Source organism: Lepidochelys olivacea (assembly GCF_965140295.1).
Source record: "Lepidochelys olivacea isolate rLepOli2 genome assembly, chromosome: 1".
NCBI classification, from domain to species: Eukaryota; Metazoa; Chordata; order Testudines; family Cheloniidae; genus Lepidochelys; species Lepidochelys olivacea.
In genome coordinates, this window is record NC_140411.1 from 315,673,002 (window position 1) to 315,700,566 (window position 27,565).

Genomic DNA, 27,565 nt, shown 5'->3' on the forward strand with positions numbered 1-27,565 from the left:
TAAAGAAAAGGCAAAGTTCTGGCTCTTGTGACTGTGGAGAAAGCTTTAAAATGTATCCTAAAGGCTCAAAAAGCAGAAGGCAAATAAAAATAACTTATTTTTACATTCTCTCATTATTTGAAAGCTAATTTCATAATTTTTGAACATTTGTGTTTGGCAATACTGCAGTGGAAAGCTCCTTTTATCACTTTTGAATGAAATACTCAGATTAACACAGTTACAACTAAACATGACACCATCACTGTATATTAAAACCATAACAATGTGTTCATCACCAGTAAACAGTATGGGGTGGACAGAGGTATTTGCATAATGTGAAATTGTCCACTGGCTTACCTGCTAGAGAAGGATAAAAATAAAACTTCAACCAATCACTCTTAAGGCTATGTCTACACTGCCACTTATGGCGGCAAAACTTATGTCGCTCAGGAGTGTGAAAAAAAAAAACCCATCCCCTTGAGCAACATAACTTTTGCCAACATAAATGGTAGTGTGCACAGCGCTCTGTCACCTGGAGGGCTTTTCCCACCAACATAACTACCACTGCTCATGGAAGTGGTTCTATGGAGATGGGAGACCTCTCTCCTGGCAGCACAGAGTGGCTACATGAGCTATCTTACATTGGCACAGCTGCAGCAGTACAGCTGGGCTGCTGTAAGCTCGCTAGTGTAGACATAGCCTTAGTTGCCTTTCTTCAAGGCTCACTTGATTTGAGCAAAGAAAATCCCTAATGGAGAGCAAATCAACACAAAATAGTGGGGTAATAATTATTTAGTTTTCCAGCTTCAGTCATCTGTGAAGGTAGAAGACACATCATTCCCCTTTAGTAGCCTCATCCCTGGTCTCCCCTTAGGCTGATGAACTCAGGGCAAATATCCATACAGTAAGTTCCAAATATGAACATTCTCTGTGTATATATAAAGTCTGCTGCAGTTTCCACGATATGCATCTGATGAAGTGAGCTGTAGCTCACGAAAGCTTATGCTCTAATAAATTGGTTAGTCTCTAAGGTGCCACAAGTACTCCTTTTCTTTTTGCGAATACAGACTAACACGGCTGTTACTCTGAAACCTGTCAAAATGTACACCAACATACTTCTAAGGTTCTGACCCAGTTTGGATGATGAAGGCATCAATGGAGGGGGCTGGTTGGTTTATCTCCAATGTCATAATCCCACTATAGGACAGAGAAAGGATTGAACAGGAGGCAGACGACAATTGCTTTGATTTATGTCTGTTGTCAGTCACAATAGGGAGGAGACGATGGAAGAGATATGGGCAAAGTAACACGGGTGCTATCTGGACAGTTCACTAAATGATAACAAAAGGTTGAGGGGAAGAGGGAGAAAGAACTGCCCTAATTATACCTGTCCTGAGACTGACTCCTAGGCAGTTACTATATAGGATGCTTGTATTGCTAATTATGATTGATCGTGTCTGGATGCAAGTTTGTACTGTAAGAGAGTTTCCGTAGTCAAAAAATAAAAGTTTAAGAACTATGTGCATTTGCCATCACTGGGGAACATTTCAAAATACAACTATCCTCTTATTGAGTCCATTAGTTACCTCCACTTAAAAAAATATATATTGCTATTGTCATACCCCTTGCAGCCAGTTGATGGAACTAAATATTTTAAAGCATGCAAAATACAGCAGTTAAAGTAAAATAGGGCCAGATTCTGCCAGTATTACTCATATTGAGCAATATCTTATTCTGCAAGTAACCCCACTGAAACCAAAGGGGCTGATTTGCAGTTATGGGCCTCCGGTATTAATCAAACACCAGAGGGTCAGAAACTGGCCCTTAATTATTTTGTGCACTTTGTGTGTTACCTTCATAGTTGATAGCTGGTAGTTTGTACCATTGTTTGACATGGAGTTTCTCTTTGCTGGGAGGAGATTATTTTAAAAAAATTTAAAAAGCTGAAGAGATGCATTTATGTTTTTTTTTTAAAAAAAGCTGAACTCTCACTTCTTTCCTCAGCACAGCACACATCTAAAATATTTTGCATCAAGCTGGGATTGGGTGAGAGGTGGAAGTGACTGTATGACTCAGTTTGTTTATCCAAACCAGCAATCAGAAGTCTTCCCCTTGCAGCATTTAAAAAATAAAGAACATTCCAGATGAGTGAAAGGAAAGTGCTTATGTCAGAAGCTGTGAGCTCTTCAGAGCTGCCCTTGCACCAGCACAGCCTCTTGGAACACCAGCCAGGGCATCAAGCAAGAGGCAGGGGACACACTGCTGAAGGGGAGGACCTGTGAAGAAAAACATGACACAACCTCCTTGCTAATTGTCTCCCCCAGTTACCTCTTTTTCCCCCACTGCTAATGGGGGCAGAAAGGATAACTCCATTTCTTCGCTGCTATTGGTTCCCCCAGTAGAGGAAGCTTTCATCTGATTCCCTTCCAATAAGAATACAGCAGGCAAAAGAAGAAGAATATACATGGCAATTTGACAAGTCACACATCTGCCTCAGCATAGGAATGCCGAGCAGAACATCTCCATTTCACATAGCTGGCACAGAGGGACTCTTGGTGGCTGCACAGTGCCACGGGAATCTACCACATAGTGGTATTTCCCAATTTTAGCCTAGTTGACACTCAGCTGCTCCCCTCTATAGCTCAGACTTGCAGTCAATATCAAAAGGCAGGTGAATGAGCTTAGCCTCATGCTGGATATGGCCCTTCATCAGTGCAGCTGTAAAAATATGTTATTAGATAGGAGTTATTAGACTTGAAGTAAAGAAACAGTCCTGAAACATCAAAGTCTAAAATTAAAGTTTATTTTAATTTCAGAGGGAAACAACAAACAACTACAAGTTTGTCTTAGAATTACACAAATGACATAATTTTCCTCTTTTTTAATGTGTAGTTCCCACTACTGTCTGGCACTTTGAGATAACGTGTTATATTTCTCATAACTGGCACTTTTAAAAGGGTTTTACATTTCATATGCATAGCTTCAGATAAGCAACTTCCAGTGGAACTCTGGGTGATTTTTAATTCAATAATTTAAATTGGATTCAGTATTATGTCAGCATCTATTAAAAAGACCTTTCATCATAAATACTATCTTGGCCAAATGTATGTATACAGCAGTGATAAACAATAGATTATAAAAGTAGGTGGCTTCTATTCCTACACAAAAGAGTAGATTAAAAACATACTAGAAGGGATGCGGGTTGGAGGAGAGAGAGCATGGCATTCCTTTGATTTAGCTGCCTCACCCTAAGCACTTCTGTATACTGCATGCCCAATCATCGTGTATTATTTCCATTGGGTTAGCTAACTGATCATCTTTGCTGGAAGTGTAGTAATTTTTGTTTTACTTTAAGGCTTTTTTTCCAGCAGCAAAATGAGGGTCCAATTCTGGAAGGGAACAAGGACCCTCCTCCATTCAACATCTTGCCAGATTGGGCCGCAACTGAGACAGTACTTTCAGAACTCATTTAACAATTTCCGTGGCATGTCAGAGGGAAGTTCCATGGCTAGCACTTTATTTTAACATTTATTTAAAAACAGCGTCTGCTTCCATCTAAATAGCCTATTCAGCACTCAGTCAAAGATCACATAAGCAAAACTTCTGCTGATGGCAAAGAAAGAATAACAGGACTTAATGCTTATGCAACCCTGTGGTCATAAGCTCCCTTTCTTCACAAAAATGCATACAAATAGTATAGGCAGTTGAGTGGCAAATCACATAGCATATTCCATTATCAGTAAATCGACTATTATATATCTAACTGTGTTACATATGGATTTATTTTCAATATGAACATTATCCTGACAAAATTAAAGCTCTGCACATATATTTTTGCAAGGGTTATTTTGATTAATCTGGTCCAATTTTCAAGATTAAATAAATTCTGGTTTTATTTTGCCACAAATTCATGCACCTTTAGCCTCTTATGAGGCTCAGTCCTTCAAAGTATGAGTGTTCTGGTTCTGATCCAAAGCAGAACACTTAACCACATGATCTACTTCTTATGAAACTACTGATGTGCTCAAATTTAAGCATGGATTTAAGTGCTTTGCTGGATTTGGGCCAAGCTGTTCAGCAACATAGTCATGGTATAGAAAAATACGTTAGGTGGTGTGCATATTTTGCATCTATTTTAGTTAACCAGTATTTGTTTTTTAAAAATGATGACTAATATAAAAAATAAATGGCTTCAAGAGAAACAGTGGTTAAAATATTTTATTTGGATAACATAGAACATACTGCTGTTTAAACTGTTGTAGACTAAAAGGCACACGCTTGTTAAAAATACTTCAGATTTACATAAGATGTACAAATGCATAAAGCAAATGCACAGTTTACCAAAAAGTACAATATGGCTTCACAGGGTTGAGTGAGGGCTGGGACAATTCAACATGTTTAAATTTCACTGAATGTTGTTAACACCTAAAGGATTGATTGTAGAATACAGAAGGAAATTAATGGAGGGTAAAACATTGATCATGTTACATAGATAGTATAGCACATCAAGTATACAACATACACCACTTATATGTGGATTCATAGGATTGTTAGGTCTGCAAATTCATCAGGCATTTGATTGCCCCAGGATAAACACTTGTGGGTTTTGATGATCTGCCAGTTTGAAAACAAATTCTTCATCAACAAACAGCTTGTGTCAAGAATCTGTTTATATATTTTAAGAGATACAGAGGGGGAAACAATACACTTTTAAAAACAAATTTTGGTAATAATCAAATTGTCATTAAAATCAAAGAGTAACTGACATATCCATTTTCCAGGGGTGCAGGTAATTGTGCGCATGTGGGAAAAAATAACATACTAAGCATCTGAAAATGCTCCAAGACAATCATTTAGTGGTAGCCCCACACAAATTTAAGGCTCATTTGTCTGCAATTTTCCTTAGTTTTTTTCTTTTGTGTAAAATTACCTGAGCACAGATATGTTCACAGATATTTTAAAGCAAAAAACATTAATACATTGAACTAAACCTCCTAGAGAAATCTCAGGAGGGGAAAAAACTCCCAATCTTTTGGTAGGTCACTAAAGCCAGGAGAAGAATGGGCTTAAGCTTTTTCTTTAAAAATGTACATAAAAATGTAATAAAATTATTCAAATAGGACTGCTAACCAGGTTACTAAATTATTACAAAAGATCAAGACTCAGAATTCAGGTGGTCTTTCTAGTCTTAGTTATTTGCTAATGCTGCCTTCAAGCTCAATACAGATCACTGCTTGTTTCTCAAACGTTAATAAATGGAAAACTGAAGACGAAGGACCCAATTCCGCTGTGTCCTGCATTGTCATTTGCATCTGTGAAAAGTGAGTATGAAATACAGCCATTCTGAGTAGGCAGTATTTTACACTCCCTTGCACAGGTATATACCCCAATTCAGAAAAGCACTTAAATACATAAGTGTTTTAATTGGGATAGATTTAAACACATCCTTTAAATTAAGCATCTCCAGAAGTGGTTTCCTGGATTGGGATCTAAATAACTACACAAGGTGCAAGGAAATGGAGTATCAGGCCCAATGGACATACCAGCCTGCCAGTGATGTCAGTGGCATAAATGCAAACAGGATTAGGCCATTCATTTCTTAAGGGTTAAAGAGAAAAAGCTTCTAAAAAGACTCTGCATGAAGGTTACACGCACAAAAACGTTGGACAAAATAGATTGTGTGAAGACATTTCCCCCACACAAGACTTTGGAAACATACCCTACTAATAACCAAGCACAGTTTGTTAACCTTATTGAACTGTATGAAAACCAAAATCAACCTCTCCTTGCTGCCATCCCTCAGATTCAGCTCTTCCTCCCCACGTAAAGGTACTAGAACAGATATGGACTTCACTTCAACCAATTTGCAATTGCATAGGAGCTCCAGTAGCACATGGACCTCTTTTACATAAAATTAAGAGATTAAAACATTATTGATATGACAAGTATGATTGCTATACCATCGGGGAGGGAATAGTTTGTTTCCAAGGGCACTTATAATCAAGGGCAATCCTGTCTTATGGATACAGAAAGAACTATAAAACATAATGAACATAGGGTTAGAAGTAGATGTACTGAAAAAAAGTGTTTAACGTTACAGTAATTGAAGTCATACCCATAATTCTACAAACAAACAGCAAAGATAAAAAACTCAACCTCATAGCTAGTTAAAAAAATTAATTGATTTTTGCTTTTCTTTCTATTAAATAGGTAAAATACTCATCCACTGAAAAGTTATAGTGATAAAAAAAAAACATTTGCATGTGTGGAGGGAAAACAGTAAGGTCAAGTACTGCATATCAACCCCAGACACATTGTCCAAAGAAAGAAAGAAAGAAAAAGCTTTGCAACATGAAAAGTAAATTAGACAGTAGTTCTAGCCTCAAAAGTTTACAATACTGAACTTAAAGCCAAAAGGATTTGGCTAACTAATATGGTTAAATAATCAAATCCAAAAGGAACAGAGTGCCCTGTAAACACTGGAAGTTAACCAACAGCTGCTGATAAAGCTACTGTGTGTACCTTTCCAACAGAGGAGAAAACTATTACTGATGTCTGTAAGGAGAGATGCAATTCTAAAGGCAACGTTTCAGTTCTTTAATAAGGCTCATAAAGAAACTTGGCGGTGTACGTCTGATAGCCTGTACCATTCTGATTTTTTTTGAAAGCTCTGAAGTTTAAAAAAACCTAAATGTATACAAAATTTTCTGTAAGAAGATGTCCTTCTAAATCATTTTATAGGTGCTTAGCACCAGGAACGATCATTTGGTATTATACCGAAACACTACTCATAGAGGTGTCCTTGCGCTGTTGAGCGGAAACACAATTAAGTTACCGTATGTCGCTTTGTTCCTCTGAAAAAGTCAAGAATATACACTCTTTACACTGTCTGTACTACATCATCATAAATATATATTATATATACACATAATATATAATATGATATATAATATGTGTAACATATTTCATTTACCTCAGACTGGACTCATGTACTTTCATACCACACACTTATCAGGAAGCAGACTCATTCATTAGGTCACAGCTGGTGTAGCTTTTAATAGCAACCCATTTACTTCACAGCAATTCAGCACGGCTCAGCATCAAACGGAATCTATGACTAGAATCCTCAGTCCCTCTTTTTCATCCCAATTAGCATGTGTTGTCTTTAGCACTCTTTTCTGCAATTATCTCCAGACAGTATTTCAACTGGGCGTTCAATGTCGAGGTCTAATTTCCATCAGCCTCTGAAGACAGTTCTGTGTTGTTGGCATCGAGAGAACAAATTGAACTGTCCTTTGTCCTACCCGGTAGCAGCCATATCCCATCAGTCCGAAAACTGTTGCCTTTATGACAAATCTGAGAACCTTACTCGAAGTTGACGGTGGAGGCACACTGAAGTAAAGGTGATAAAGACAAAGTTACCATCCACATAGCTGGAAGAAAAAGATCCTTCCCCATCTTCATTAAATGCTGATGATTTTTGCCACAATGTTTGTCATTACAACACACTTTACTAGTACAGGAGCCCTTGCAAGGAATGGGTATATTAAGACAGAGCAAATGATTCTTTCAAGGTCATAGATTACATCCAACATCTTATTCCAAATCTAAGGGTAAGTAGTATACTCCTGAGAAGTACTTAGGCTCTTAACTTCCACTGAAATCAATAGAAGTCTAAATACTTTTGCGGATCTGGACCAATGACCTTTCCAGCCACATAGGGCACAACTTAATTCCCTAAGGAGCTTGACCTCTTTTACCATCAGAATCCCTAACAAACACAAAGAATGCTGTCAGGAGTATTGTGGAGAAATTGAAATCAATGCAGAATTGTTTTTAATGTGACTATTCATTTAACTACAAAGAACCAAAATCAAAGGTAATGTGTGAGGTGGCATAAGTTAAACATCAGTATGAGGATTTAAAGAGGGTCAGGACTTGCCATTACTACAAAAAGTTTCACTGGTACAAATAAGTGTATTTACATTTAATTACATTGGTGCCATCCTGTAATACAGACAAACTGGATTAAATTGAATCTCTATTACCATGATTTAAACTGGGTTAAATGTGTACATATATTAGAGATTTGCACCGGGTCACTAGGTTGATTTTAAATTAATTTAGTTACAATGAGTATAAAAGTTTCCTAATATAAACAAGATCTTGTATTTTGAGGGGTTGGAAAAAAGGTACAACTTAGAGAGAGAATGTGGGGGCGGGGGGAGGAGGACAGGGGATAGAGATACAACAACTACTTTAGCTTCCATCTTTTTATGTCCCCTTATTAGTTAGCTTTCCCCTCTTTTTCAGTCTCTCAACTAATTTAAATCACCTCTGAATATAAACGCAAAAGGGGGTTCAGTAAGTTCAATATAGGATGATCCAAAAATCTGTAAATGGAAATACACATTTGGATTCTGAATCCTAAGAAAGGTTATTTCCAGATCACTGTGCCCCTTATGAGGCATAATAAAAAGGTATCTGCAGTACAGCAGGAGAACTTTAAATCTAGGAAGAATACCCAGAGAATACACAGCCGTAACCACACAGACTGTACATCTCAAATATGCTGAGAAAGCTGAAAGTTCATACACCAGCCAAGAAGTCGGGGTTTGAGAATGGTTGTACTCTGAGGGTTATTATTTGCTTTATACTTAGGCTTGGGAAGATTCAATTTTTATCAGTAAATGGCTGTAAACATCAATTTCACTGTACACACACAAACTGACAAAACTATTTCCATTATTTGGTTATAATCAAATTTTACAGATAGGCAAAGTAAGAAAAATGCTGCTTAAATTAGAACTCAATTTGAAGATATTTACTTTTTATATTTTGACACGTGAAGTTGACAATTTGTGTTTCAACGGTTATAAAGCCTTCACTTTTTGAATCTATGCCCATTGTCATTAAATAATTTTTGTCTGACCCATCCCAGTTTCCCGCAACTGTGAAAGTGTAAACTGATAAAAATTGAAAAATGCTTAAAAATTATCAATATCTTTAAAAATTATAAAAAAATACCAAACCAAGTTCTGCCACACCTATTTATACTATTAAAAAAAACAGGAGAGTTTAAGCAAACTTAGTGCCTTATGAAAGATGTTGGACTGACAACTCCTCCACAGTCAGAGCCTTGAGTAGTGTCAGTTCAGTCAAAATGTCTTAAGCTTGACTTAGAGGGATCCCCTGTGTAGGCATGAAGATAGGTAGGTGAATTTCCATGCCATTCAGTCTTCAAACTCACTAATGAAAATGCAAACAAATGTACCAATAATGCCAGTTACTGTGACTCTGATGTGGATCTCTGTCCACTAGCAACTGGACTGAGAATACTAACCAGCCATCAAAAGATACGGTCTAGTTGTTAGGGCACAAGCCTATGACTTGGAAGGCCTGAGTTCAATTCCCAGATTTCCTATGTGATCTTGGACAAGCCTCTCTGTGCCTCAGTTCCCCTTCTGTAAAATGGGGATAAAAGGATTTCCCTCCCTCATAGAGGTACTGGGAGGATAAATACATTAGAGAAATTAAGGCACTCAGGTACAACAATAATGGGGCATAATAGATTCAAGGGGAAAAAAAAAATCAAATGGTGAATTCTGGAATTTGCTAATCTGGGCTGAATTCCAAGGTATTATGAGTATGTCTACACTGCAAATCAGGAGCTGTGACTGCAGCACATGTAGACACACCCATGCTAGCTTTGAAAAATTAAAGCTAGCTTGAGGAACAATAGCAGTGAAGCCACGGCAGCATGGGCAGCAGCTGCCCAAGATGCTGAGCAGGCGGGGCTAGTCTTTGTAGTCTCCTGTTCTGCCGCAGTTTCACTGCTATTCTTAGTAAATGGATTACGAGAAACTGTGATTTTGCACTTCAAGAGGCAGTGCTGCCTGAATACAACAAAAGCCCAGAGGTCAACAATGTCTCACTCTTTGGTTAAAATATATTTGAAGCTTCTTGTTTTAACATACTACAGGTCCCACCTGTGAATCACATACTCTACACTCATTTTAAAAGCCCTAAACATAGGTCAATACAATTTTTTCCATGGCATGACAGTTTTCTGATCAGATGCCTCACCCTGGAAATCCAGCTTCCCCCCTCCCTTTACAGCTTCTCTCATGTTCTTGTTGTAAGAACAATCTGCAAGTATTATACACCATTTCACGGCTGACCCCCAGAGCCCCACAATGCCAGCTGGCAGATGGCACACCGTAGCACAACTCACATCAGGCCTGGCACACACATTGCCCCACCTCAGTGTTGTCATAACCTGTATCTAAAAAGTGTCATGTAAGGTAACCTACCTGAACTGATAATATGCTGGTCATTAATAATACTGAGTGACGTATGTACATGCAGAGTATAAAGAATTATAGACGTGTGCTGCAAATGTGTTTGTAAAAGGCATTTGGCAAGCATGCTTAAAAGCCCAGCCTGTCCTAGACAAAGGTATGTTGTTTTGCCTGCTTGATTGTGTCTCCAGTGTAAATGGAGCCTGATGAGCCCAGAAACAATGGAAGTATATTTACACATACAGTAAACGCAGCTATCAAACCAGCAAGTGGGGGAGATGATCACTTAGCACTTACAAGAGGGATGGAGGCTATACCCCTAGGAAGCCTTCCTGGCTCTTGAAACAGAGACAATGGACTTTAGGAATTATAAGTAGAAACAAACACATTTTGGCCACATCACTTGAAAAACACATGTGGCCAGAGTTCTAGACATCTGAGAAAGGTGGATCCTTCAACCAAGGGGGTTGAAGTCCCTGGGAATGTACTATAGGTGAGAGACCTGATTAGACAAAGATTGAAACTTGCTGACATTACGTTTTAGTCACTAGAAAGCATGTTTTGTTAGTAACCTTTCATATCTCATTCACTCTTACCGGAAGAGACAAGGTGGGTGAGATAATATCTTTTATTAGACCAACTTCTGTTGGTGAGAGACACAAGCTTTTGAGCCGTACAGAGCTCTTCTTCAGGTCTGTCCAATAAGAGATATTACCTCACCCACCCCGTCTCTCTAATACCCTGGGACCGACACTTAAACCTATGTTGTTTGTTAATAAACTTTTTTGTAGTAACACACGACTCTCTCTCAGTGCTGCTGTACTAAAGTGAAGTGTGGGTCTTCAGCTAACCTAACAAGCTAATGTGGGCACCATCTCTTTGGAGGCAGTGAACTTAACTTCCAGTGAGAGGAACTGGACACTCCAGAGAGATGTCTCTTGGGAACTGGGGTTCACTGATTGTTACCTACAAGGCAAGTTTTGGACTGACAGAGTCCTGAAGAGTTTGCTGGCAAGGCAGACAAGCTGGTGAAGCGGGGAGCTGACACTCAGCTTAGCAGCAGCAAAGCTCATTCTTGTTGAGGCAGACTGGTAACAGTGTGGCTCACGGTTCTGGGTGACCTGAGCAAGATGTTATAAGCATTAAAAACAAAGGCTACTGCAGACTGTAAAGCTGAGGAGCTACTAAATCAACACCCAAAAAGGAAAGAAAGTTACCTCATGATTTCCTGGATGTTTAAGTCAGTGTTCCAGTTCTTTTCTATTCCAGGCACATGACCCATCCCAACCACTCCAACTACAACAGACGGGATACATTTTCTGGGTTCAGCTAAGAGAGAAGAGGGGAAAAAAAATATATCAGTCTCTTCTCCAGTGAGAAAAACATTGCCAAACTGTAAGCAATCTTTAAATTAAAAAAAAAAAGTAATCATATTTCAAGGGAACAATTTCAATTACGCCCCGTAAACATGAAACAAAATTTTTCAAAAAGTTAAAAAACACATGTATAAACACACCCCCATATGTAACTTATTTTGACTAGCTCTAGTGCTACTTTAAGTCCTAGAAGCTCCAGCTGGGGCAGAATGCAGCTCCTCCCTAGTACAGCCTGCCATGAGCACATAAAATTGGGGGAAGTTTTTGCATTGCCTTCTTATTGGCTTCTGAAGGGCAGCATTCAAGGTTTTCAGCAATGATCCAAAAAGCCCTGAATGATCTCACACCTGGTCCCCTGAAAGACCTCCTCTCCTATTATATCCAGCTGTGGCGGTCAAGGTTGACAGATAAGCACTTGGTGTTGGAAGCTTACATATCGTAGTAAGTCACTCTCCATTGCCCATCTTTGGAATTTGGGTAACCTAGATCACCTGAGTCTAGTGACCATCAGGGTACAATACAAAACACGTTTGGGCCCCGAGCCTGCAAAGGGAGCTCTGCAAAATTGGACCCTTCCGTCTACACAGAGTGCCACTGATTTCAGTGGGGATCCTAAGCAGCACAGAGTTTGGCCCACCTGGTTCTCTTTACATGACTGGGCAATTATCCTATTTTTAAAGTATCTGATGGTCTTCTTTATTTTTGTTTTGGGAGCGGCATTTCCAATTTGTGTTTCAAGCACTTAATATCCCTTGCTCAAATATAAATAAAAATGAACCTCAAATCACCTTCTAATATGCACTCACTATTTAGCCCACCAAAGTCTCAAGAACAAATTTTGAGGTCCTATTTGAATACATGGCCTTTGAATACATGAACCTCAAAACATGGTATAAGGTTTTAGCTCCCCAACTTGAGTAAATGCTACAGCAAGACTGGTGCCATTCTGGTTCTCTCTGCCAGGTATGGTGGATCAGCATGATGGGGATAAATCAACATATAAATAATAAATACACAAACAAGATTCTCCTTTTTGCCTGATTCACTAAGAAATTCACACTAGTGTTTTCTGACACCATAAATTGCTTGTGACGTGCACACATGCGTGCACACACACAACACACAGTTGTGTGCTAGACTTCTTCAGCTAACAATTCCATAAATGAAAAGCCTCAGAGACAGACAATCTCCTTGAAAATCCAGCTGCTTTCTTCTATCCCCTAGGTCTTTGCCTGATCTCTCCCCTGAATTTTCTCTTTGTTCCAAATAGCTTTTATCTATCCTCCCTACTGTTTTTTCCTTTCCACTCTTTGCTTCATTGTCTCCCCTTCCTCTACTCCACGCTCCCCCCATTTTTACTTCTCTTCTCCCCCTTCACCAGCATGAACAGATTAAAGAGTTTTGGGGCCCTGTGAACTATGGAATTGGGAGCCCACCCACCTCCCTTAAACTAAACAAGAGCATGTGATATATTGTCTGCAAATAAAAGAAAAATCTACATTTATTATTAGATCAGAGGAGACTTTTAAAAATATGAAATATATTAATAGAGATAGAATATTTAAATATTCATGGCAATTTAATTTAAAAAAAAAATCTAATACCCACTCTCCTTTTTCTCCAGGAAATGTTACCTAAGTAGGCTAATCACTTGGCTATATTTATGCAACATGACTTAGAAATGAGCTTGACTATGCTCAGCTGGCTCTGCACCTCGAGGGAAAGTGATCCGGACGAACACAAAACTTGCTGGAGACCATACAAATCACACAAGAGCAAGTAGTTTGGTACATTGGGTTTCGGAGGCTCTTGAGCCAGAGACAATTCGCTGCCTTTTAAAAAAGGGGCAGAACTAAGAGGAACTTTACCAGCTCCTAAGGAAAAGGGGCATTGAGTCTCAGCTGGCTCTGGACGCAAGTTTGATCCAAATTGATACAAATAAGGGACTGAGACACTGATTGTGGGATTGGGCTTCAGCAGCTGAGGGAGCAGGAAAGCTGGTTCTTTACCCCTGGGAAGAAGAAACATGGGTGCCATAATGGCCAGCCACCAGGACCCCAAAGCAGATACCTGATGGGTCACGACACCAGTGCCAGCAAGGAGGCCCAAAGAGCCAAGGACAAGCTGAACCCTGAGAAGGGACTTGAGAAACCAGACCCCACCCTGAAGTTCCCCTACTCTTACATGGCCCTGATCGCCATGGCCATCCCAGAGACAGCCAAGAAGCAGCCCAGCTGCCAGGGTGCCAAACCTGTCTGCATCTCCCTAGGGAGCCAAACCTGAGTGGCACTGTGATGCTGTGTGGCAGGTCACAATGCCACTCACTGATGTTTGCCCCCCTCTTCCATTCATGAGCCATGGTGAGGGGGGGTGTCAGAGGGCAGCTGGGCCAAACCTGGTCAGAACCCAAATAGAGCTGCCACCTCCAAGAGTCCGAAAAAAACAGCCACTGCTTTCCCCACTGCTTCAGTTCCCAGGTGCCACCCCTCCCCACACAGCCTGACCCTCCTCTTCCCCTCCCAGGTGTCCCCCGTACCACAAGCCTGAACCTCCCTTCCCCTTCCACACAGTGCCACGTACACAGCCTGACCCCCCTCCTCTTCCTTGCCCAGGTGTCCCCCCCCCCCACAGCTGGACTTTCTCCTCCCCACACAACCAGATCCCACTCTTCTTCCTCATCCAGGTGCCCCCACCACTGCCAAGACTTCTCTTCTTCCCCTCCCAAGTACCCCATCCCCACCAGCCTGAGCCTCCCTTGCCCACCCCTACCCTCAGCCTGACTCCCTTGGCCTATAAGCCCTTAACACCCACCCCCTGCCAGGAGCCCCAGCCCAGGGAGCCCCCCTGCTATACCCTCCCAAACTCCAGGAGCCCCTGCTTCACCCACCACAATCCCTGCTCCTTATGCCTCCCGAATGGTAAGCCTTGGGCCCATCCTGCTTTCCAGCACCAAGAGAAGCAGGAGCTACCGTGCCAGCATGAAGAGCAGGACCTGGGTGGAGCCCCTTTCTACTCGTGTCCCTTGTAGCATCTCCTTTTTAGTGATGGAATCTAATCTACCCCCCCCCCCTTTTCCTCCTTCATCTCTCATCACCAGGCTCAATCATGCATGAGGCCATTGCCATGCTGATCTTGCATAAAGCAGTTTTGTTTTGCTGCTGGAAACTATGTGATTCTGAGCAGTTTCACCCTGGTCCTCTTGGGTCACATGGGAAGTGCCATGCAGAGAAACTGCACAAACTATCCTCCACTACTGCTGAGGTATTTGGGAGGAGAGAGGTGGTAAATTTTATCACCTTTTCTTCTCGGAGAACTCCAGACCCAACAGTAAAGGGAGACAGTTCACATGTTGCTTTGACACCTACTGCTTCTCTCATGACCCAAATGGGACTGACAGCAAAACTGAATGATTTTTCTCCAGTTTCACTCTGCTGCTGCTCCAGCTGGAATCACGGAGGAAAACACCATGTGAGGGAGCAGCAGAGGCCCAAGTGCAACATTTGTGAAATTTTAAAAGCGGGAGACAGTCTCGGTGGACCTACACTAAAGTTACATCTAATATCTTCTTAAGATATCGGGTATAAAATAACCCATAATTTATTATTTTATGCATCCCAAGGGATTATGGATCACAAAAGTGACAGCCAAGTGCCTTTAGAGACTTGAGAAACAATATTCAGTATGCGCACCCTCCTGAAGTATATTATTGCTTTTATAAAAGAAGACTAGAGTCCCATCCTGTGCTGTAATATTGACTCCTGCATTTTTCAAACTTTAGCAGCCTAATTAGTATTTTCCTGTTTTGAAATAGGCATGATGGGAAGGAGGAATCCATTATTCAAAGCACTCTCATAAAGCTAAAAATTTCATTCTACTTCTATTTGTAGAAGAGGCTGTCATACTAATCTAACAATATTCTCCCTTATTTTTTAAGCATTATAATTTACGAAGACATCTCATTTATTACACCTGGTACCTGTCTACAAAGCAAGATGGCAAAGCTTTTCAGATTTCCTGAGAAGAAGGAAAATCATGGAGTACTACATTAAGAACATATTGCTTGCTAAACACAAAGTTAAGAATCTGCTTTAAAGCAATTACTTTCTGAAGCACGAGGTAGTTCTATTCGCTTAGCTGCTTGTTTCAACATGTAGGTCAAGTAAATATCTCGCTCCGATACAATTGTTCGATGAAGATCAGGAAATTCTCCAATCATTTCAGCCATCATCTGCTCCAGTAAATCCTTCTGTTTACACTTCTCCACGTCATCTTTACTGAAAGAAAGAGAAACAGTCCCAATGTCTGTAGAGTCATATTCTAAGCAGTGTGTCTGAACTCAGTGAAAGGGAAAGAAAGTGGTCAATCATCTAAGAGCTATTCAATAGAAGTCAGTCATTACGCCTTACTCATGGGAAGCTAAACAAATACATAAATTGGCCGCACACCTGACAACGTGCCAAGGCTTTGAGGGAAGGCGCTATCACCACTGCCCAGTTAAGGAGCATTATTTACAGTGCTCCTCCTGGGGCTTGTCAAGCAGTCCTGAAGCAGCAAGATCAGTCACCACAACACAGAGCATTTGAGAGCATGCACAGGGAGAGGAACAGAAGGACACCTCCAAAGGTGTACCCTCAAAGCCATGAATTGGAGGAAACGGGAAGAATTCTGTATGTTCCTATTAAAGTTGGACACCCCCGCTGAAGATCTGAGGAAAAAAGTTCTGAGCTGGCAATCCCCTGAGTGGGAGTGAGGAATGAGGATGAGTAAGAAGCTGCAGAGCAAATTCAGCTCATTTACCACGTAGTACTGTAGTATTTCTGGGAGTTCTGAGCCTTGGGTTTGTTTCTGGAGTTGTAGCGCGGGCGATAGTTAAAAGAAACATGAAAATAAACGTTTATGTAAATAAAAGTAATGAAGACACCAAAATGTGTTTTATTTGCTTACTTTCCATATAGCTGAGTCATGAAACGTTCTGGGACTGGGGACATTGCCACAGGAGCCAAGGACAACCAAAAGCAGAAGTGTACTGTGCATTTTCTACAGAGTATCTTAAGGAGATCATTCCAGCTTGTTTGGACTAAATGTAGATATTTATTTAAAAACCCTTCACATAACCATCAGGATATGAGTGTACCAGAACTGAGTCATCATGATCTTAAAACGTTACCGCTGTCTTTCCTTACCTCCCTCTTACCCTCTATATTGTTACCATCAGTTGTTGTCACACACAAACTTAGATTGTAAGCTCACCTGTGTAGGGACATTTCCCATACACATAATAATCAACAAAATTTGCCTGTTCTTATTTAATGATCAATGTCTTCCTGGGAGGAAAATGCAGAGAGGAGTTGCACAGAAATCCACCTTTCAGTCAATGAAAATTTTCTTAAAATAAGAGCAAAATTCATGTCACAGGCTGACAATGAAGCATATTAGTTACCCCCATATTTTGTAGATCAGCTGCTAGTTAACAAGTCAAAAGAAAGAGTCAGACACTGGCTCCAAAACTGGATTTGGCAATATATGCATAAATGGAAACAGCAATAAATGAAACCTAAATTAAAGCAAGGATGGGAGACAGAAGGTGAAACCGTCTTGGTTCAGTTCTAGGTCCCTAAAAACCCATGTAGTTTCCTCTAAGCTGTTCATGGTTCCAGTCACAAGAGCACTGGACAGGTGCTATGGGTCAGACAGAATGGTCCAATGGATTTTCGCATATATCCTCCTCACCCAATCCCCTGCAAACCCACTACCACTCTTTATACATCTGCTGGGAGCACAAGTAAATTGCAAGGGCATCTAGGAATGCACTCCTCAGCCATGCAAATTAATGCTGCTTTTGCAGAATTATTTGGCCCCACCTATTTTTTTGGAAGGAAAAAATCCACAGACAGAACAACGGGAATGGGAACCATTGCATTATTGTAACACTTCCTGGAAAGCTAACAAAGACCCTTTATAAAGGGTGATATTAATGAACAGAACAGTCAGACATTTAAAGGTTACAGTCCATAGTCTCTTCTGTGCCAAGACCTCCTTGCATAGAGAGCTGGTAATCGTATCTCAGTTCTCAAGCTGAAATATGACAGCACGCTATGGTCCCTAAGGGACCATAAAACAGCTGTGAATTGACACAGTAGAGCTCCACTTTGTCCCTGTCACAATCCCTTCTTCTACCAAAGGGTGCAGGGAGGCTGGACAGGAATAAGAACTTGCTGATAATTCTTCCTCTAGGCTGATTTTGAGCCCAATCATCTCCGACAGATTGCTGAGGACTTTCATCTCCCACTGAAGTGAAACTGAGGATGCTCAGCAAACTGCAGGATCGGTTACTTACAATCTACCTTTCAAATAAAGCTAAAAACACTTACTCATACCTGATTGGGTCAGATAAGAAGCAGAGGCCCCAGGCAAGCTTGACTTTTTGCCAGAAAGAAAGTGCAGCGATGGCTCTCTTAAACGTAACAGGGATAGGTCTGTCCCCAAGATGAAACTTACAGAAAGGTACTTTACCAGCCTGCAAGAGAAGGCACACATTAGCTGTTAGCAGATTGTTAGGACACCATTACTAGTTACACTAACCTACATGTTCTAAAGAACACTAAGGAAACAAGGGCAAATATCATCACACTTACATATCAGGTAAATGGAGGTTACTTACAGGTGACTGGAAGTTCTTTGAGATGTGTGGTCCCTATCTGTATTCCACACATGGGTATGCATGCGTGCCAGAGTCCAGAAATTCTGACAAGCAGTGTCCATTGGCCCACACATGTATAGTGGATCTCCTCATTCTCCCGACCAAGAGCACAAGAAGCAGTGCAGGCTGATGCCCCTCCTGTTCTTCTTCTTACCTCAAATCCAGCAGGATCCAAAGCAGAGGGGACAGAAGATGGGTAGTGGAATACAGATCAGGACCACAGATCTCAAAGAACAGCCAGTTACAGGTATGTAACCTTCATTGCTTCTTCGAGTGCTAGTCCCATGTATTCTGCACATGGGTGATTGACAAGCAGTGCTCAGATATGAGCAGGGTGTGAGGAAGATGCTTGCAGTATTGCAATTCTCACTGCTGCATCTGGCCTGAACTAGCACCCAATGCATAGAGAACGTATGGAAGGAGCTCCAGGTGGCCGGTCTGCATATATCTAGTATTGGAATGTCTTGTATGGATGCTGTAGAGGTGGCGTTTGCCCTTGTGGAGTGTGCCCTGACTCCATCAGGAGGAGGTATGTGTGCTAACCTGTAGCGTTCAATGATGCACCCAGAAACCCAGTTAGAGATTCTCACAGAGGATATTGCTTGACCTCACAATCTTTCTCCTTTGGCGAGAAAAAGTCTTGGTGATTTTCTGATAGGCTTGGTCCTTTGCAAGTAGAACACCAGGGCACATCTGATGTCAATGAAGTCATGTCTCTTTGGCAGAAGCATGGGGTTTTAGAAAAAAAAAAAAGGACAGGTAAAAATGGATACTTTGGTTTACATGGAATTCAGAAATAACCTTGGGGAGGAACTTAGGATGGAGGCAAAGAGATGCCTTTTCCCTGTGAAAAACTGTTTAAAGAGAGTCTGCCATGATTGCTCCCAACTCACTCACCCTCCTGGCTGAAGCGCTCGCAACAAAAAATGAAACTTTCATAGACAGGTGGGACATGACACATGTCACGAAGGGTTCAAACGGTGGTCTGGGGTGTGTTGACAGGAGGAGGTTGGAGGTCCCATTGAGGTGTAGGTTTGACCACTGGTGGAAAGGTCCTGACTAGGCCCCTCCTGAATCTTACTGCAGTTAGGGGGGTGAAGACAGAGGGAGGGAGGCAGGCAGGCACTAATCAGTCACTGTGAGATGGACTCACAGTGAGCTAATGGAAAGGCCCGAGTTTTTTAGATACAGGAGATAATCTAAAACAGCCGGAATATCTGCAATGCCTGGAGAAGGCGGATTATGCTCCACACAACTAGAGAAATGTCTCTATTTAGCTAGATAACAGATCCTAGCTGAATCCTTCCTACTCTGGCTAAGGATAGCCTGAACAGGTGCCGAACAGGAGCGTTCTACTCCTGATGCCCATCCAAACACCAGAATGTGAGATGGAATGGGTCCAGATTGGGGTATTTGATGCTGCCCCCCCTCCTGAATTAGGAGGTCTGAGAAGGGGCAGGTCCTGGACCAGGGGGAAGGTTGATATTTTCAGGAGCTCTGGGAACGAAAACTGTCTGGGCCAATTGGGTGGTAGGAGAATGACTCTGGCCCTGTCATGACAGATCTTTCTCAGGACTTGCAGTAGCCGGGGAATGGGATTGTTTGTCCATGACAACAGGAGATCACCATGCTAGAAGCTATGGCTCATAGTTCCTCTGAAACGGTACAGGGGAAGTTTTCTGTTTGCTTGGAGAACAAAAAGATCCCATTGAGGTGTACCCCACTGAGTAAATATTTTCTTCAGGACAGAGTCATGACTCTCCTACTCGAGGTCCACTGTGAAGTGCCTGCTCAGGTTGTCTGCTAAAAAGTTCTGACCACCTGGGAGGTACATGGCTTGCTTTTAGTCAAAGAGGAAGAGATCCTGCTCCGCCCTGTTTATGTGAAGGACCACAGTGATGCTGTCTGACATCACTTGGATATGGAGCAAATGCATAAGCCGGAGAAAGGATCCGCAAGCCAAGTGGACTGCTCTCCATTCTAATACAATGGATGTGCAGTCTGGCCTCCCATGGAGTCCAGGTACCTTGTGCAGTGGAGTTGTTCAGGTGAGCACCCCAACTCGGAAGGGAAGCTCCCGTTATGCTGGTGGCTCTGGGGGTGGAAGCATTGGAGGCAATGCCCACTCTCTCTCTCCAGGTTCCACCACCCAGGTGAGGGAGCCAATGACTCTGGCTGGAATGGTCACTTGGAGTTGATGTGACCTTTGTCTGGTGAATAGACTGACCAGAGCCAGGCCTGTAGACATTGTAGATGAAGGCTGGCAAATGGTGTCACCGAAGTGAAGCCATGTGGCCTAAAAATGAAAGGCACATTCTGACCACATTTCTTGGTCTGTAAGTAATCCATGTTATCAGGCTGCTCATTAACTGAAGTCTTTCTATTGGAAGGAAAACTCTCACAGAAACAGAATCCAGCGTGGCTCCAATGAAGGGCTGCTAGAAGTTGGAGCAGATACTCCATCACCATCTTGACCTCCTAGCAGGAGTGCCAATCACCCAGATATGGGAAATTGTAACTGCCGTCTCATTTAGGCTGCCACCACAGAAAAAACCTTTGTAAACACTCTGGGTGCTGTTGCTAGCCCAAAGGGGAGGGTGTCATCAGAGTAGTAGGCAGCTGGGAATAAGAAGCTGACTCAGGCCATGAGGCAATAAGAAGGAACTGGAGAGGCGTCAGCCCATATTGCCTCTTATGCTTGGTCAAGAGCATGAGGAGATTTACTGTGCACATACACACTGCTAGTTAAAATTTCCAGACTCAGGTGCATGGCGTGCATGTGCACCCATTGGGAGACAAAGAGGGACTAGCACTCAAAGAAAAATTTTATATTTTGTAGGCAAATAACATTTTCATTTTCAATGTAATATCTCAAAGGAATACTTCTTCCATGAAATGCAACAGTTATTACAATAAAAACCCAGGGCTCTATTCATATCAAACAGCACACTGACCCTCTCTATCTTCTTTTGTACCATACCGAATAAGTCATCAGCTTTTTGGCTAGGCAGAAAAAAGCTTTTTGCACATGACTGCATTTGATAGGATTGGGATCGAGACTTGGATTCAGATCTGGATAAGGTCAAAAGCAAAAATGATTTTAATTATTTTAAATTTTGCTTTCAGAGGATCTGTAATATCCTGGATCCATCACACAATATGGAGTGAGAGGCAGAAAGCCTAAGGCTGGTGGAAGTGGGATACTAGACACTACATGGCTTGCCCTGGTGAGAAAAGATTTTGCTATAACAGATCTTTGAGTCAGAGCTACGTGAAGCCACAGATCTTTTAGAGCCCTGTCTAGAACACATGAATTTCATGTTAGGTGGACCCTTACGCAAACCTCTTTCTCCGCCTCTCAAAAAGGTCCTTCCAAACATGATTTCAAAATACTTTGTTCTGTCAGTGAAGATTCAGATCAGTATCATTTTAGAAGAGGTTTGAGAGTTGGTATGGGTACTACTTTCTCAATTGGTATGAACATATTTCTGCCCAGCTTCTGCTGAGCAAGAAATAACATCTTAAGCCGGATACCACAAAAGAACCAGTCCATGGCTGGCAACATGACAAATGGCAAATGAGGGAGAGGAACATTAAACCAAATGAAGCAAAGATACGAAGGTTTACTTCACAAATATTTAAAGGAACCAGACTCTCTATATAGTACGGGAACTTATTTGGGACAAAAGTGTCTTTCATATGATCAATAAGATAGATCACATCAAGGGCCTGATCCTGCAGTGTGACAGTGTGATAGCTCAGTGGTTTGAGCATTAGCCTGCTAAACCCAGGGTTGAGAGTTCAATCCTTGAGGGGCCATTTAGGGATCTGGGGCAAAAATTGGGGATTGGTCCTGCTTTGAGCAGGGGGTTGGACTAAATGACCTCCTGAGGTCTCTTCCAACCCTGATATTCTATGATTCTATAATCCATTAGGAGTTCCAAAGACAATGGGCAGAATACCCCACTGCCTTGCATTTTGTGTAGTCATCGACACCTGTACAAAGCGGTTGTAAAATGCTACCATGCTGATTTGATACCACAGTATTTTCACTTTGCATAGGTGTAAATGACTACATAAGGGGCAGGCAGTGAGGAATCAAACCAAATGTGTTTACAAAATACAGAAATAAGTCTACTGGCAGGATTCTACTTTTCTCCTTCAATTGATAATGGACTTTCAGAAAAAAGGAGACATCAAGTTAGCAGCATTATTAAATTTAATGCCTGATGGGCTGACAAGGGTTCTGACACTGCAGAGTATTTGGTAGAACAATATGGGTCAGGACCAGTTAGTATATTACTACACAACCTTCTTGCTACTTTTCCCCCCTCCATTCCATTCCAAAAAAGGACTGGACACACACAGGTCCCATCAGATTAGTATTCAGCTTTGTGCCTCATAGCACAGCCCAGACATAGCATGATCAGTGTAACTGTATTACTTACTAATTACTGAACGAAAGCTCTGCAGTAAATGGCACTATTCACTCAATTTGACTGCATCAAAACAATTCAGCATTTAAAGATCCATGCAGTAAAACTGAAATGTCAAGAGACACTGAGTGGAGCAGGTCTCTGCTTAGTTTCCTAATACATCCAGTTCACTCCTTTCAAAGTCCTTCTACCTAGGACTCAGACTGTATTTCCCCATGAATTATAGCATATAGCTAAAAAGCAGTTTTCCTGGCATTGTTAAGCTGCAGGAGCACCATGAAATCCTTGTAGCATGTTCATGTTATCACACAAGTTTCTGTCCTGGGCTTAAAGGTGAACTGCAAACCAAACAAAGATTGTGTATGTGCCCTTTCCCTTATTACTACTATTTAGATAGCTGCAAAGACTTTTTTCAGTCTGTCTTTTTATATTAGAGATAAGACATCTTGGATCCCCCCAGTTTTGGCTGGAGGATCCTCTGAACTAGGGATTCCCAAACTTGCCCCTGTCACAACCCTATTAGACTCTCCTAATGATTGTGGCCCCCCTAGAAACTCTATTTATAACAACAGGTTTCAGAGTAGCAGCTGTTAGTCTGTATTCGCAAAAAGAAAAGGAGTACTTGTGGCACCTTAGAGACTAACAAATTTATTTGAGCATAAGCTTTCGTGAGCTACATGCATCTGATGAAGTGAGCTGTAGCTCACGAAAGCTTATGCTCAAATAAATTTGTTAGTCTCTAAGGTGCCACAAGTACTCCTTTTCTATTTATAACAAGTTTCAAAACACACCAGGCTCATGAAGAGACATCTTGTCTCAGCCAGTTTAGGGGAGATTTACCCCTCCACAGGACTGGCTACATTCTTATCTTGTAGGTGGTGTTCATAGGGTGGCTGGTTCTTCCTGCTACTGACAATAAAGGGAAATAAATGGTGCTGGGGAGCGGAGCAGCAGATTTTCACAGACACAAGTGTAGCAGAATCCATCCCTTATTCTTAGGGAGACAGCTGAATTCTGAGGCTGTCCTCATCTGTGTTCATGCTGCCGTGTTCCCCATGTGGTTCAACTGCCAGTTTAAGAAGTAGCGTTTCCTCTCTCACCCATTATGTGTATGTTCAGCTTCTGGATCACCAGACAGACAGTGCTGGCCAGCCTGCTCACACACCACCTCCCTTTCACACGAGGGATAGGAAAGACACAGCTTTTAAAAAAAAAAAAAAATCAGTATTCCCCCAACAGTCACCACACAGTGCTATGTGAGATAACATTTTACATAACATGTTAACCTAAATATAGGGAAAACTGTGGGAACTGTTGGCAAATGTTGATTTTAACAGCCACCACTTCATATATTTAATTCAATTAATTACGTTTTTGCTCATTGCAAAAGTAGTACATTTTGTTAATTCAAAGTCTCTGGTCCCCTGTCCCCACTTCCCCCATAGAGAGTTCCAGTGCAGTTGGGGAAATGCTGATCTGGAGAACTAGAAGGACAACATTGCCATCAGGACATAATGAACCTGAGCTGCAGCTCTCTCGCCCTCAGCTGGAAGGGGAGGAGAGGTCTAGTCAGACAGGTGGGTGTGTTTGCAATACCCATGCAAATCCTTTTGACTCCAGACAAAGGCATTGGAACAGGGTTCCACCCGCAAGGAGTTCGTTGAAGGACCAGTGCCAAAACTGGGAGAAAAGCTGTGTGTGAAATGTTTAGCAACCCCTCTCTCTCAGCTGGAGTCCTACTGTGATTTCATTATCCCCCAGCAAAAACAGAGATGTAAGAACTGAATATCACTATTTCTAGGGAGAAGACAAAAGCCGTTAAAAAAAAAAAAAGCCAAATTTTTTTGTAAAGTCTTTATGGAACCATCTTTATATACACATCAGAAAGGAGCAGACACCACCATTTTCCCTTCTTCTTTGTAGTTCACCTTTAAGGAAAAGATCTTTAGTTCTCTGGCCTCACCATGTATAAGGCAGGGATCAGAAAAGAGCACTCTAGCCAAACAAGTGCCTTTATTTAGTTTGACTGAGGTACAAGAGACCAATATTTTTACCTTAGAAACAACCAACTTCCAGCCCCTACCTCTTTGAAAGCTTCCCTGAATTCCCCTCCTGGGGCCATTCCCAGCTGTTCTGTGATGTGAGCAGAGACCTTCAGCAGAAGCATTTGCATCAGTCCTGACATAACTCCATTCTACCAGAAAAGGGAAAAAACTATTAAACAGGAAGTATCAAACTGTATGGATTATTGGGAAGTACACGCAGACATTGTGCCATTGACAATCACTGAGAACCATCAACCATTCTGATGAAGAAACATTGTAGCCGTCCTCTGGAGCTGATTTACGGCTGAACACCATTCTCATTATTTCAGCTTTCATCATTTATATGCGGGATCATCCTTAAAAATGCTCTTTGAGCAAACAATCTGGTGTGTAATCAAATAAATAATTAAATAAATCAGTCTTGTTTCAGCCCCCCCTGCCCAAGGTGAGAAGAAAGCATCTGTCCATGTGAACTGTAAGAGAGCTCATACCACACATTTGTAATTGAATGAATTAGAACAAACACTGCATTCTCCTCCGAATACAAGTAACACAGAACATGACCATATTTGCTCTGCATTTGTCCTGCTAGAGGGATAGTGGAGTGGGCTACATCTAGCAATCTAACCATGAAACAGCTAGATTCTTCAAACAGCGCTGAACTCTGGCTGAGTCCAATCAGACCTTCCTCTTTCTAATCTAGATAAGCTGAGCACCAGGTAGTTTCCTGTTCATGGACTTGCAGATGAGATCTTAAATAAAAACCCTGAGCTTGATCCACTCTGTGGGCATAAGAAGGGATGCAACTTAGGGGGCTGGCAACTGTAGCACTGCCAGTTTCCGTGAAGGGAAGACAACTTTAAACTCGACCTGGGGCTGCAGAATAAGGGAGGAAGGGTAGTGAAAATGAGTGTTCATTCACAGAACAAAGGACAAATGCTTCCACAAATTCAGGAGAGGTCCCCAGCAAGAGAATAAAAAACCAAAAAAAAAAAACAAACAAACAAACCGGATGTACTTGAGGATAAACTAGACAATAAATACAAGCCCCCATCCTTAGGCTATATTTGAGTAATCTCTCAGCAGCATTTTACTCACATAATTGTTTGTGCATTTTCATTTAAGACTTTAAATCTCTTTGTCTGGACTTGTGCTGCTATCTGCTTCAGCCTATCACCTATTATTTTCTTGAGTCTGAGCAAATAGGACAGGCACTGCGTTTTGGGCAGATTAAGAACATGATTGACTGAAATACACTGCAGTTATGTCCTTCTGCTACAAAGCAGGATGGAGTGTTTCCATCACTGTTCAAAAAGAAAACCCAGAACACAAGCGAAAATTAATTACATCTGTCCTAAAGAAGCAAACCGCAGCAAGTGATCTCAGCAGGAATCCAGCCTCAGCCGCTTTAGTTAAAAAAAATTAAAAAACCTCTTATTTTGCTGGGGATCTCTCCTGAATTTGTGGACGCATTTGTCCCATGCGTTCTATGAACGAACACTTGTTTTCACCACCCGCCCTCTTCCCTCCCACTCTCCTTGCTGGCCTGATGACTTCTCACTCCTGGTGCACTTCACTTGGTAGTTCCCCGTGACCTGGCCTGGCCTCACAACACCACCTCCCCAGCCACCTCCCTGTGGCCAATTTCTAGCTTGAGGAAGCAAATGGGCACCTGGCATAAGGGAGGGTGGGTCATTTCAGCCATAAGGTGTGGGGTGGGAGGGAGGAGAGAGGGAGGGAGAAATCAGGATGAGAGGCGAGGTAGCTCTTGGTTATAGGGTTTAGCAGTTTGGAATTTGCTCTTTTCCAAGAGTCCCGAACTGCCCACTTTTCAGAAACCCTCCCTTCTCCCCAGTACAGCACTCCCTGTCAGTCACTGATTGCTAAAGAACCCTGGGATGATGACTGGGTGGCTTTGACTCTTTGACTGAAATCAAGGCAAAGTTCTGCTGTTTAGGTTGAGCTTTGCTTTGTATTTTGCGTCTCCACTGCAAATCAAAACTCAGGATGTGAACCAACAAGAACTGAAACTGGAAAAGAGGCCTCAAAAATCCCTGCTAACTAATCCGGGGCGTTTCACACTGCTCTAACACATCATGCTGTCACAAACAGGGAGCAGGTTGCTGAGAACAGCCAGTTATGCTGTAGAGTAGGTGGGAAACCGTCAAAAGCACAGATGACAGTTAGGGGGCGAGCTCTTATTGAGAGTCAGTGGGACTTGGGTGTCTTTGAAAATATCCAACCAAGGCAGGCTTGATTACTATTGGGAATTGGTAAGATGCACAGTGTTTCTACATATACAAAGGACCCTCATCCACAGGCAACTTTATTTATTGACCTTATATTTTGAAATGGTCATTCAAAGAACAGCACAAGAATTATAATAATTTAAAGTGAACAAGTGCGTGTTACTCGCACTGCCCCTAGTGGCACAAAAGGAGAGTCATCCCAAGTCCTGGCAGGAATTGCTGACTACACGACACTACAGAGCTGCCATCATGAGCTTTCATAAGTCTCCTATTTAGGAAAAAATATAAAAGGTCCAACAATGATTTAAAATTAGTTTTCTATAAGATTTTCATTGGTCTTTTCCTCTAACAAAGTTGCAAGGCAAAAAACTACTGCATTCATATTTAGATATAATAAGCAAAGAGTAATATTTTGTTCCTATTTTAATTGTTTAGAAACTTTGATGATGATCCCTTGATTGCACAGAGGCTGTGTAATT

General features: G+C 41.7%; 1 protein-coding gene across 1 annotated transcript in view; it reads right to left on the reverse strand.

Annotated features, from left to right (window-relative positions):
* Positions 1 to 2,822: 2,822 nt before the first annotated feature.
* TRABD (TraB domain containing) overlaps positions 2,823 to 27,565 on the reverse strand; it is a gene marked incomplete at its 5' end in the record, with an annotated part of 50,419 nt that continues 25,676 nt past the window's right edge. Inside the window, 5 exons of the mRNA XM_084621218.1 lie at positions 2,823 to 7,371; positions 11,498 to 11,609; positions 15,758 to 15,930; positions 18,034 to 18,173; positions 24,876 to 24,986. Of these exons, the coding sequence (XP_084477344.1) occupies positions 7,194 to 7,371; positions 11,498 to 11,609; positions 15,758 to 15,930; positions 18,034 to 18,173; positions 24,876 to 24,986 (714 nt within the window). The 3' untranslated portion in view covers positions 2,823 to 7,193. The remainder of the gene's footprint in view (positions 7,372 to 11,497; positions 11,610 to 15,757; positions 15,931 to 18,033; positions 18,174 to 24,875; positions 24,987 to 27,565) is intronic.